Source organism: Tachypleus tridentatus, chromosome 1 (assembly GCF_004210375.1).
Source record: "Tachypleus tridentatus isolate NWPU-2018 chromosome 1, ASM421037v1, whole genome shotgun sequence".
Taxonomy (NCBI): domain Eukaryota; kingdom Metazoa; phylum Arthropoda; class Merostomata; order Xiphosura; family Limulidae; genus Tachypleus; species Tachypleus tridentatus.
Genome location: NC_134825.1, coordinates 53,500,604 through 53,513,697, shown reverse-complemented (window position 1 = coordinate 53,513,697; position 13,094 = coordinate 53,500,604). Strand labels below are relative to the sequence as shown.

The 13,094-nt window shown below is 35.5% G+C and overlaps 1 protein-coding gene across 7 annotated transcripts in view; it reads left to right on the top strand.

Annotated features, from left to right (window-relative positions):
* The window catches only part of LOC143248890 (uncharacterized), a 75,368-nt gene that overhangs the window by 33,748 nt on the left and 28,526 nt on the right, over positions 1-13,094 (top strand). For all 7 annotated transcript variants that reach the window (XM_076497813.1, XM_076497822.1, XM_076497860.1 and 4 more), the window contains one exon: positions 6,332-6,574. In XM_076497813.1, coding sequence (XP_076353928.1) covers positions 6,332-6,574 — 243 coding nt within the window. The remainder of the gene's footprint in view (positions 1-6,331; positions 6,575-13,094) is intronic.

Sequence of the window (13,094 nt, the reverse complement as noted above, 5' to 3'; positions counted from 1 at the left end):
GGCAGATTTGCTTCGGCAAAAACATTTTAATATTTGATAAGGCAGATTTGCTTCGGCAAAAACATTTTAATATTGTTTGATAAGGCAAATTTGCTTCGACAAAAACATTTTAATATTGTTTGATAAGGCAGATTTGCTTCGGCAAAAACATTTTAATATTATTTGATAAGGCAGATTTGCTTCGACAAAGACGTTTTAATATTGTTTGATAAGGCAGATTTGCTTCGACAAAGACGTTTTAATATTGTTTGATAAGGCAGATTTGCTTCGGCAAAAACGTTTTAATATTGTTTGATAAGGCAGATTTGCTTCGACAAAGACGTTTTAATATTGTTTGATAAGGCAGATTTGCTTCGGCAGAGACATTATTATTTCGAGGGTACGTTAGCAAAGAAATATTGATCTCTCTTTGTTGTTACTACCTTACTGTGGTATTAAAAGTTAAATATTCCTTGGATATTCATAATATATGCATAATATAAAATTGTCACCATTTCGACTGTTTCCCAGTGGCATAGCAATATGTTTGCAAACTTAAATCGCTAAAAATCGAGTTTCAATACCCGTGGTGTGCAGATTACAGACAAGCTATTGTGTAGCTTTGTGCTTGACAAATAATAATTTCGATTATTTAACGCCTATTCAAAATCATTTATCGATGATATAAGGACCCTAGTTTGGAAATTTGAACTTAATTGTCAAGTACAAGTGTCAAAACGAGCAAGGTGACTTTTATATTTATTTAAAGTAGTTAATTAAATTTTTTTGTGGCTGAAAAGACATCAGTTTTATCTGATGAACCCAGATTTTATGTGGATGGAAATGTATATATCCATTCTATTATAGTGATTATGGACTAAATAACTGTAATGAAATTGGATCAAAATTTTAAGGGTGTTCATTCGCTGTGCGACATTAATCATGGAAGTAAGACCCATGTGAAATGAGAAATGCTATTATACGGCTCGGGTTACGTAGAATGACGTTTTAGGTCTCGTGCTGTCTTTGCTTCACTTCCATCTTTGATCGTGCTTAACTTTGAGAATAGCAGTTATTATTTAAATACCTAAAATCCATGTCATACGTACACGTGGGTACTTTACAGTTTTAAGGGTTATTTGTAAGTGCAACTGAATTATGATGCGATATGAAAGTTTTATTTTTGCTCTAGTATCGAATAAGGCCTTATTGTATATATAATAGTTATTATACTAAGTTAGCGAGCGGTAAATTTACAGACTTGTAACTGTTAGATTCGGAATTCGATTTTCCGGGTAGAAATAGCGGCACATTGTGTAGCTTTATGGTAGAACAAACTTTGTGTTATACTTGCACAAACTTTTTGAACCTTTACTTGAGCAACATTGTAGTTGTATTTTGTAATTGCGTGTGTTTGTCTCGTTTGCACCCAGTGTTGGATGCTTTAAAATTATTTGTTTTTCTTTCTTCGGATCTTTGTTTTTAATAAATTATGGTAGAACTTGATACGATGAGACTTTGAGAGTGAAGCGTATTTAAATAATACGTGTAGAAATGCACTCCAAAAATTCTTTTGAAAATTAAGGTGTGCGTGTGTGTGTTACAAAAGGAAAAGAATAAATTAGGATTTTCACTGTTTTCTTAACTCCCGAATAGCGTTTAAATTGACACAAGCTATTTTTCGCACATCTACCAGCGTTTACATGAGAAATGAGAAGTTTTTATTTCAAAATTTAAGAATAGAAGTTTATAATATAAAACTGTTTGTTTGTCAGGGACGAAAATTTTCCAACTTTTGATTACTATGAAACTAAAGGAGTTATTGGTATGTCTCAGAGTGATTCAACAAACATTACTTTTATCAGTTTTCTCTTTTGTTAAAATTTGACATCCATTTTAGTTTCCACCGTCCCGTAATTCACGTGAAACCAAAGGAGTAAATGTCTTCTCTATAGACACATTTTTTATATACTGTTAAACATTAATGACACTCTTTCTGTACCCCTTCTGACAAAGAATAAATCATATGTCCCTGGCGTGGGGATGAATTCATGGAGGGCATCGTGTTCTTCATGTTATGTGTGTATACGTACGTGTTGTAGTGTTAGATTGTGTTAAATTAAAACTTATTCAAAAAAAGCTAATACACAAAACAAACCTCCCATGTTTAAAATACGATATAAGATCATTTGCTAATAAAAACCTTAAGACATAGATTATTTTTTAAAAAATAAATTATTTTTAGTATTATTTCCTTACGTCCACTAATACTCTTTCTAGATAGTCGAAAATATAGTTCATTTTATCGTTGTTCTTGCTTCACGTTACTAGAACATTTTTTTAGTTTTGCACGTGCTACTTACTAGTCGTTATTTTCTTCTCTCTGATGAGCTGAATAAGGAGTCGAAACATTGCATTGCCGTATTTATATACGTGTATCTATCTATATGTAATAACCTTTTTTACAAGTTGGAAACAATGAGAACGGGGGCTTCAGAAATTCGTATTGATGGTCGTCTTGATATGAAAGTTTTTACCTTCGTTATCACCTAGTTTCGATAGTGTGTGGATTGCGAGAAACCGATGATTGATTATTTGAGACTCGTCGCAAAAATGAGTTCTGCACTTCCGTGGCTTTGGGTACACTAAGGGAGCTTTTAGTTCAGACATGAGTAGGCTAAATGTCGGTTGTGGGTGCTGTTGGCTAGCCATCTTCTTTGCGATCTATCGGTTGAAAATTACGAGCGGCTATGCACGAATATAATTAATTGTAGCTTTGCACAAAAATAGTGAAAACAAACAAAATACGTAATTAGGCATGCTACTGATGATGATAAACAAAATAATGACGAATTTAACTGTTTTCACGCTACATAAAATACAGAAAGTAATTATGGAAGCTTTAGATGAAATACAAATATTGCTCCCACTGTTGTATGACAAGGAAGTGTACCAGATTACAGCAACATGCTGATAACTTGCACGTTAACAACAAACAGGCAGTCATACTATTCCAAGCTGAAGTGTGGTGATTTTATTTATGTGGAAATACCACGTGGTTAGTGAAGGTTATTCCATGCGATAGATTAAGGCGAAATTTGATGTTTCAGTTGTTTAAGTTCTGAAAAGGTGAATGAAATTAGCAGTTTATAATGTAAATGATTATTATTGTAATAATATTCTATGAAGAACAGCAAGGTCAGTTTAGATTATATACACGGTATAAAAAGCTTGGGCGAAACATTTCCCAACTAAGGATAGAACTGGGACCTTTTCAGTATTGAATAGTATTATATACCCAATATATTTTTTAGGTTTAAAAAATAACAATGATACTTTGGGTATTAGGATTTTTGCAATAGCATTTTTTTCTGTTTGTTTTTTTTTTTTTTTTGTAGAATTCGATAATACTTGACTTTCGTATTTTCTCAATGACCAGTTATATGTTTCATTACAGTTCATGTGATCTGCCCACTACAATATCAAAATTTGATTTTATCTGAAGCACAAAGGGGATACGGTTGTACACATACAGGAGCTAGCCCGTTGTGTAGTTTTAGGTGTAACAAAAACACCCCTTTTTTATCTAGTCATTTAACGTTTTATTTCGGTTTTTTTTTGCATCAGGAAAAGAGAAATGATAATTTAGATCAAATGTAATTCAGATTTTCACTCACCTTTGCTCTGAAATATTATCAGATCTAGTTCACAGCTCTTTCTATTCTCCAAATAGAGAATGGAATTTTGAGAATGCTTGTTTAAAAGTTAGGCCTTGACGTAGTAATAGAGAAATGAAAGAATTGAGCTGGAATACTGTTTAATTGTTACACTTTGAATTATTTCAATACATTTCTAGTTTTTTTATACACTGTTTACTTAACCTAAAAAAGTTAACAAACACCATTTAAAAATAATGTCTTATTAATTAATATTATTTACTGAAAAAAGCATGTTAAATTTTAACAGGAAGCGCTCGTTTTTTGTTTTTTTTTTTTCTGGTATTTCATTGGAACAAATGACTAAATAAATTCATAGGAATGCGTAGGCATTCCGGATATTTGATATCCATAGCGTAAACAACTTTAAAATAAAGATAATCTGCTTTTATGTAAGAAAATTATTCAATTTTTTGTCTTTCTACCAGTTCAAAAACTTACAATTTGATGGTTAACTTCCCCTCGGTAGAAGTGAAAGTAATTGAGTTTGATTCTTGTCTTCAGGTTATTTATTTAGGGAAAATATCTGAAGTTCGTACCTACCTATTAAATATCAAACAAAAATGCAAATAAAAATACAACAAAAGTAAATGGTACACGACTAACATCTTTATTGATTCATAATAGAGAATTAATGCACCATTAATGTGTACTAGTTATAACATTCAGTAATTCCTTTTAAGTCTTACCTCGAAATATATCAAGGTGTGAAGCTACTGTTTCACATAGTTAAACAACTTCTGACAAATTCGTCCATAAAGATTACAAAGCTGATAATTGTGCACCAATTGGTTAAAAAAAACGCTTGGAAAATCTTTGATATCATGTCTGTTAATCATATTGAGCCAAATAGCAGCACAGTTATCCATAATTTTCTAGTGTGCAGGTCTTGCAAGCTTCTTAAAAGCCCTCCGTAGGAATAATACAAAATCAAATGCGCGGAAGTCCATGGGTGACTTTCCACAAGTATTTGGAGAAAGCAACTAGCACGGACACTAGTTTCATTCTTTATTGTCGAAACGTTGGTTTAAGTTAAAGCTTTAACTGGCTGACATACTTAGGAATAGCAAATAAGAGTGTTAACAAAATGACATTGTAGAAATGAGATAAAACAGATTTTTTTTATATCTAGTTTCATTTTTTAATATTTAATATCAAGCGTGCGTGATGAAAAGATTGAGTTAGGCACACTCAACAATTAGCCACTTGATGTTGGGTGATGAGGAACGTTCTTGTCAGTATTATTTAAGCCCGTGAGTAAGTGTTCAGCTAACCTAGGTTGTGGTTGAGCGTATGTTGTATAACATAAACACATACATACTGCCGTAACAAGGAATGCCTAATTTACTAATGGATTTCATTTTCCTTTATTTGAGATATGTAAATGCAAGCATTTTTACTTGTATCTTCTGTGTAATTATTAGATGTAAATCTCTTAACGCAGAACCGTGCGGTTAATGATAACCGTGCCCCTTTTGAAAGGATACTGCAACTGGTCTTGACTTCTGTAAGACACGTGCGTACAGGGCGGGTTGTGAGAACTGCTTATCTATTAAATTAGATCTGAGAAAATCCTGTACTAAATCGGCAGGTGATAACATTTATTTTTATTGCACGTGGAAATTGTTACGAAATGATTTTCACACCGTTTGTTGCTGTTGTTTTTTAATACAGTTTTAGATTTTTTGTTTACAAAGTCAATGAATTTAATCAATTATTTCACAAACGTGTTACGTTTAAAACAAAGTTTTAACGATAAAAACATACCTACACTATTCCTCCTGACTGCCTCGTTATATAACAAGTTGGTATGAAATGGGACTTATCGCCATCTATCGAGTATGTGATGAACTATGAAGTCATTTAGCTCTTTGAAGCTGTTTAGGAGATCATATTATTTATAAAAATGTTATATTTAAACTTCCTTCTCAAAAGACATTATCCATTGCTTGTTTGTTTTGGTTCTCTGTACTGATGTATATACTCGTTTTGGAATGTATTTTGTACCAGTCTGTAATAAAAGAAATCCCTGCAAGGTATACCAATTTAGTAAGACTTAAATGTTAGAATATGTTATTTATCTATTTAGGGGAGGAATTTTGAAAAATAAAAGTCTCAGATTCACCATAAATTATGGAAATATTCACTTACAGAAGTTTGTTATGGAAGTGTACTCGGCATCCACTAATGATAATTGTAACATGAAATAGATGAAATAATCATATATAGCTCAGTGTTTTAGCAGAAGTCATGTTTGAGTGTTTGTGTTACCTTTATTTTTTTCATAGGAACAAACTGCATAATGCAATATTTAGTGATACACGTATTAGCAGATTTATATTACATGATATTCTAGTATTTACATGTATATTATCAGATGCAATACAGTATCCACTGGTATCAATATTAACTGTTAAATCTACAGTATTCATATTTTCTGATATTATGCAGAAGTACTGAAATCAACATTTCCTAACTTTTACATAAAACAGTATTCACTTTAACAGTCTTTAGCTTAATAAAATACAGTGATTTTCTGGGCTTGTTCATTCACATCCACATGTTCTTACAACTAACATAAATCTGTCCTTTGTTAACAATTCATAAAAACAGTAATCATGTGATTACTTTTACAGGACTCCCTCATGGGTCTAGATCTCTTTCTGGAACAATACAGCCTTCCTCCAGTGGGCCACAAAGAGCTGGGAATCAGAACCTTCAAACCTCATCACCAGTGGATTACTCTTCTTCTCATGGTAGTAGTGTTATTGTGTCATATGGTACAGCTAGCAATAACCCAGCTCTTAAGGCAACTCGTACATCAAGTTTTGCTGCAGCACTGCGGAAACTTGCAAAACAAGCTGTAGATCCCATTACAGGTATGGAATCTGTACCTTTAAGTTTAAATAATTCTTTGTCAATGTGTTGCTGTTGTCCAAATATGTGTGGTTTTAACATTACTGGCCTAATAGGTTAGAAAAAATGTTTGTGAATAAATTATGCAAATAGACTATAAAATTATTCTGTTTTGATCTGATATATGTGAAAATCCCCTCGGTGTGTATTCCTGTATGTAGTGAGGGGACCTCCCAGGGAAGGTTCTTTTCTTTCAGTTTACTTCCTCTGGGACCTAAACATCCACCCACCTGTTTGCCATGCGTGGCAACCCGTGAAGGGTAGGAGAGGATCCTAGTTTTTGAGGAGTCCAACCCTAACATGCCAATTTGGCCTTGAAATCCTGCAGACTGGCAGCCTTGGTTGGCCCCACTTGAGTCAGTTGGCTGGTCCACTTGGGATAGGGTTAATCAAGTACCAGTGTTGGATGTTTTCATCAGGTGTTGTGAACATTGTATCTGATGCTGGTGTTTGGGTCTGATGTTCATGAAACCTTGGCATTGTAGTGCATCCCCTCGTAGGGTTTCATGGTGGGTGGGGTCAATGGGCACCGAAATATTCCTTTTTTTACTATGGATCCTCCAAATAAGAACTTAAATAAAATAGTGAAAAACAGTCCATATATGAACGACCACGTCTTGAAGATTCTGAGCAATAATCTTCAACATCTGTAACGCCTGTTGTATCACATTTCCTAATACTACATTCTCTTTCAGACAAACACTTTTAGGGTAAATGTCTCCCTTTTTCATTCAGAAGGGACTAGAAGGACTTGCTGGCTCTCCTCTTGCATTCAAAGCCAATTGGGGATACACCGATTGAGGTAACATCTCATGCTACATTTAATTCTTCACGAGGAGTTACTGTTGAAAAGGATTTGAAGAACATCCCCTAGAAGGATATTCTCGCTGTTTTCTCCACCCAAGGAATTTCTGCAGTGAGGCATATCTCCACTCGCAAGGATAGAATTACAATGCTGACCAATGTCCTCATCCTGACATTTATATCACCACATCTACCTGCCACCATCAAGGCAGTTTATCTTAATTGTATTGTATGTCTATACATTCCAAACCCTCTTCGATGTTTCCAGTGTCAGCAGTTCAGTCACTCAAAACATCATGTCTTGGTTTGTTGAGGTGTTTTCGTTGCAGTGGCAAGCACCATGATGCCTATGAGTGTGAAACGGACCCTCATTGCATCAATTGCAATGGCTCTCACCCATCCTACTTTTGTTCTTGTCAGAAATAGTTGGAAGAAAAAGAGGTGCAGCATTTGAAAATGATTCATAACATTACTCATCCTGAGGCTCGAAAGTTGCTGTCCACCACTCTCAGACGTATAGTTAAAAAAAGTTGATGAATCAACTTCAACACCCATCTCTGTCCCTTACATACATTCCAGCAAATCCCAAGATCCACTTCCTTTGGTTCTGGGTATCGGCATTTCCTCGGGTATATCTTTTTCTCTCACCCCAAGATGCAAAACAACCATTCTTTCACGTTCTCAGTCGCTGAAATCCTCTTCCAACAGCAAAAACCTGCCCAATCAGCCCAGAGCAGGATCCATCGAGGCCGATAGACCCCCCTTGAATAAAGACAATAAAGAAAAAAAGACGTGGTCATAAACAGAAGGATTCTCCACCCAGTCCGCCTACACATAAATAAAAATGGCCACCTTGATACAATGGAACTTTCGAGGTTTACGTTCTAATCTGGATGACATCAAAGCACTATGATCAATCATACCTTTATGCTCTCATTGAACAGTTGCCGTCTCACCTTTTAATTCTGGGAGACTTTAATGGACATCATCCCATCTGGGGAAGTGGTGATATTGATAGGAGGAGAGCATATTCTCTCTGATCACAACCTTTTTCTTTTCAATAGTGGTTCTTCTATTTATTTTTTGCACCAAGTAAGTCCTTTATAAACTACTACTGATCTCTAAATTTGCTCCCCTTCACTATTCTCTCATTTTTCTCGAAGGGTTCGCAATAATCCATGAGGCAGTGATTATTTTCTATCATTTTGAGAGATATTGGCTATGGTCAATGCCACTTGACCTGTGTGCCCCAGTGGAAGTTGGATCAAGCACTTTCACTGCTCTCGCAGAACTTGATCCTGCCATCGTCTGTAAGCCATCAATAGACACTTATGTGGCAGCAGTAACTGACTATATTATACAAGCAGCTGCTCAATGTATTCCTAAAACCTTGACACGTTTTTTAACATATCCTCGTCCGTGGTAGAATCCTGCCTGCCACTTGTCATGGAAGTCTCAAAAACGGGCCTGGGATACTTTTTGTAGGTATCCCACACTTTCACACTGCATAGCTTTTTAGAAGGTCCATGCACATGTTTGGTGGGTAAGACGTCAAAGCCAAAAGGAATCTTGGATTAAGTTCACAACCAACATATCTTCTACTACCAATTCCAAAGTCATATGGGTCAATATTCGAAAAGTCATCGGGCAATATAATTCTGTCCCCCTCTCAATCTTGCTCTGTGATGGCCAGGAAGTAGTTGATACCCTGAGCATCTCCGATACTCTAGGTGAAAGCTTTTGCCTCTGCTTCTTCCTTCACCTTCTTGGCTATCAAAACTTGGGCAGAGCGTTCACCTCTTTCCTTTCGAGCTGATTGTCTCTGATTATAACCGTCTCTTTACACTGGTGGAACTCAAACTGGCCCTTCATAAGTCTGGCAGTACATCAGTTGGACCTGATGATGTACACTATGAAATGTTGGGTCATCTATTTCCTGCTTCTCTTGCAATTCTTCTGATTGTTTTTAACCAGATCTGGCAGAAAAATGTTTATCCTGATGCCTGGTACCAGGCTATTGTCCTGTTTTTCTCTAAACTTGGTAAGAATCCCAAGATTCCTTCAAACTACAGTCCAATTGCTTTGACGAGCTGTATCTGTAAAACCTTAGAGAGGATGGTTAATGCTTGTCTTGTTTGGTTTTTCCAATCAAACAATCACTTCTCGCATTTTGTGAGACCTCCATATGTATGGGCTATGTGGTCATATGCCCATCTTTATTAAACATTTTTAATGGACAGGAGATTCCAAGTACCTGTGGGTTTGACACTTTCCTGTTCTTTTCTACAGGAGCTTGGAGTCCCTCAAGGCTGTGTTTTGAGTGTCACACTTTTAAGTATAAAAATTAATGCCATCACTGAACAACTTCCTCTCACTGTTGCAAACAAGCTTTATGTCGACAACTTTCACATTTCGTGTCAGTTGTCAAACAAGAGGTATGTTGAGCTACAGACTGTCCTCAATTGTTTCCTGAAGTAGACCACTTAAAATGGCTTTAACTTCTCTCTCTCTCTCTCTCAACAGTTTGCATGCACTTTTGCCACCAATGGTGTATTCACCCTGATTATGAACTCCGTATCAATGAAGTTATGCTGCCTGTTGTCCCTGAAACAAAGTTTTTGGGGTTTATCTTTGACCATAAGTTGACCTTTACACCACACATCAAGCAGCTTATGGGTCAAATGTACCAGAGCACTGAACATCCTCCATCCCCTTTCTTCAACCACTTGTGGAACAGATCGGTAGGTGTTCTATGCTAAAGATATATTGATCGTGCTCAATTTGTTTGAAACTCGACTGTAGATTACTGGTCTATGGCTCTGCCAAGACCTTGGCCTTAAAGATGCTGGACCCTTTTCATCATCAAGGAATCTTCCATTGCAGGCTTTCTGTATTTCCCCAGTTCAGAACATATATATATATATATATATAGTCTCTTTAACCTTCTTTGCACCTCTGCCATTTGCAACTGTCTCTACTATATGCTTTGAAACTTCATTTCTTACTGAAGTATCCCATCTGGGGTTGTGTTTTCCTTCCTCGGTGGGCCAAACGTTTTAAAAACAGACGATCTGCCATTGCTCCTTTTGGCCTTCATATTGAGGCTCAATTGGATGAATTGGGTCTGTACTTGGATAACATTGCTGTATTCACTGGTAAGCTCATCCCACTATGGCTTCCTACAGTCTCTAATTGTGACCTATCTTTAAGTCATCTGAGAAAAGTAGACACTCCTAATTGGAAATACTGTTTGCTATTTGCTGAACCTCTTTCAATCCATCCTTCCATTCCTATTTCTACAGATGATTAAAAATCAGGTGACTGTCAGGGATCTACCAAGGTTTGTTGTGGTTTGGTGGTTGCATGCAGAATCCCCTCTACAGTTTCTGTGTTCACTGCTGAACTGTACGCCATTTCTCTTGCTCTGGATAACATAAAGCTAAGCAGTACTCAAACTGCACTATTTATATCGACTCACTTAGTTCTCTACTGGCCCTGGAATCGCTTCACGTTAATTCACACCCTGTTCTCACTGATATTCAAAACTGACTGCCCCATTTCTCTTTAGTATCTACTTCTATCTAGTTTTTTTGGGTACCGGGCTATGTTGGTATTCATGGGAACGAGCTCGCCGACACCACAGCTAAATCTATCTGGTCTGGCATTTTCTCTGCTGTGCCTGTTCCATACATGGACTATGGTCCTGTATTCAAGGCTCAGCTCTGTGCCAGCTGGCAGTCAACTTGGAGTGAGCTATGCGAAAACAAGCTTTTCCAAATAAAACTCTATATTGGACTTTGGCTATCTTGCTTCTATAAGGATCATAAGGAGAAGTTGTTCTCACTAGACTATACATTGGTCAGTTTTTTTAACTCATCGTTGAGAGTCATAACAATGGAAAGACACCAATGTGTTGTCTGTGTTACAGTCAGATCACAATAAGCCACATTTTACTGTCTTGCCATCATTATAACTCTCAATGATGGCACCATTTTAATCATGTCCTGTCCCAAGGTTTATCCATAATGTTAAGCAGTGTTATTGGTGATCATGACACTGTCCACATTGGATATGTTTTCAGTTTTTTAAAGTCCATTAATCTTTTAAATGCTATTTAAGTTTTTTAATTTATACATTAGACCTTTTTAATGTGTTTCCCTTTGAAGAATCAAAGTCCATCTAGTTTGATTTGAAATTAGAAAATTACCATAACATCTAATAACATGAAACCAGGGCTGGAAAGGCCAACATCAAGTGACTAACACTGCGGTTTGAACTACATGTTAGTCATCGTGGTGAGTTATAAAATTAAAGTTTTGCTACAAGTCTTTTAAAACTTTTATTACTTTCTGAAAATATCTATAATGTCAAATAACTTGGAACCAGGAGTGCATATGCCAACTTTAGGTGACTGATGGTGGATTTTGAACTTGGCTGTTAGTCTTCCTGGCAAGTTATAATAATTAAAATTATGCTACAGAAAGTCCTTTACAACTTATTTTACTGTAGTTTTTCTCTTACTGCTGTAGACAAGATGTAAACATTGGTTTTAATGCTATTTTTTTTTAAACTTTGTTTTGTTTTACCTTAATTTCCTTTTATGAATTTTACTAAATTTACTTTAAACTTTTTACCAGATGTTTGACGCAGATAACCTAGCTGCTTTGTGCCATAAAACACCAAACAAAACCAATATGTAAAAATTAAACATTAAAGTTCTACTCTTATTATAGCAATATTAGATGAAAGCTTTTCAAAACATTTCTAAAGGTGGGCATTTTTTTAAATATAAGATACTAAGTACACTAATTTGTAAATTGTATACTCTTAGAAACATGACTGTTCTGTTGTTTTTTGAATTTCGCTCAAACTTACAAGAGCGCTATCTGTGATAGCTGTCCTTAATTTTGCAGTGTAAAACTAGAGCGGAAAGCAGCTAGTCATCACCACCCACTGTCAGCTCTTGGGCTACATTTTTACCAACAAATAGTGGGATTGACCATCATATTATAACCTTCCCATGGCTGAAAGGGCAAGGATGTTTTGTGTGACGGGGATACGAACCAGCAACCTTCAGATTACGAATCGAGTGCCTTAACCACATGGCCATGCCAGGCCAAACATGACTGATCTAGTTTCCCTTAAATTTCATATGATCAATTGCCAAAGATGCTCATTTACTGTTAAGTTAATTAGTTCAATGTATTTTCATCAATTATCTATTAATATAGCAAGCAATTAAAGCAAAATTCAGTTACAATGACAAATTTTATTGTTTCAGAGAAACTAAAATTACAATGTGACAATATAAATTGAGTGAATAAAATTAAACAGTACTTGGTTTTGGAACTATAGATATGAACAATGTATTTGTATTTTTAGAATTGTAAGAAGTATTTATTGTAACTGGTTTTGTAGGATGTGATACAATATGTAAGGTATGTTTACAAACTTTGCCTGAGAGAGAAAAAAAAGTACTTTTACTATTGGAAAACCTGCCCTAAATATTATGTTTTGAAGGCATTTTTGAAAATTTGCATGTTCAAGGAAACCCTTAAGTGTTCCAAAACCTTTTTGATTGTGCCCTGTTGTCAACCATGTCTGAACAGGATATGAAAGAGTAATTACAGTTATTTATTTATTTGGGTGTTGGCTTTTTGAGTTCTTACTTTTCATTTA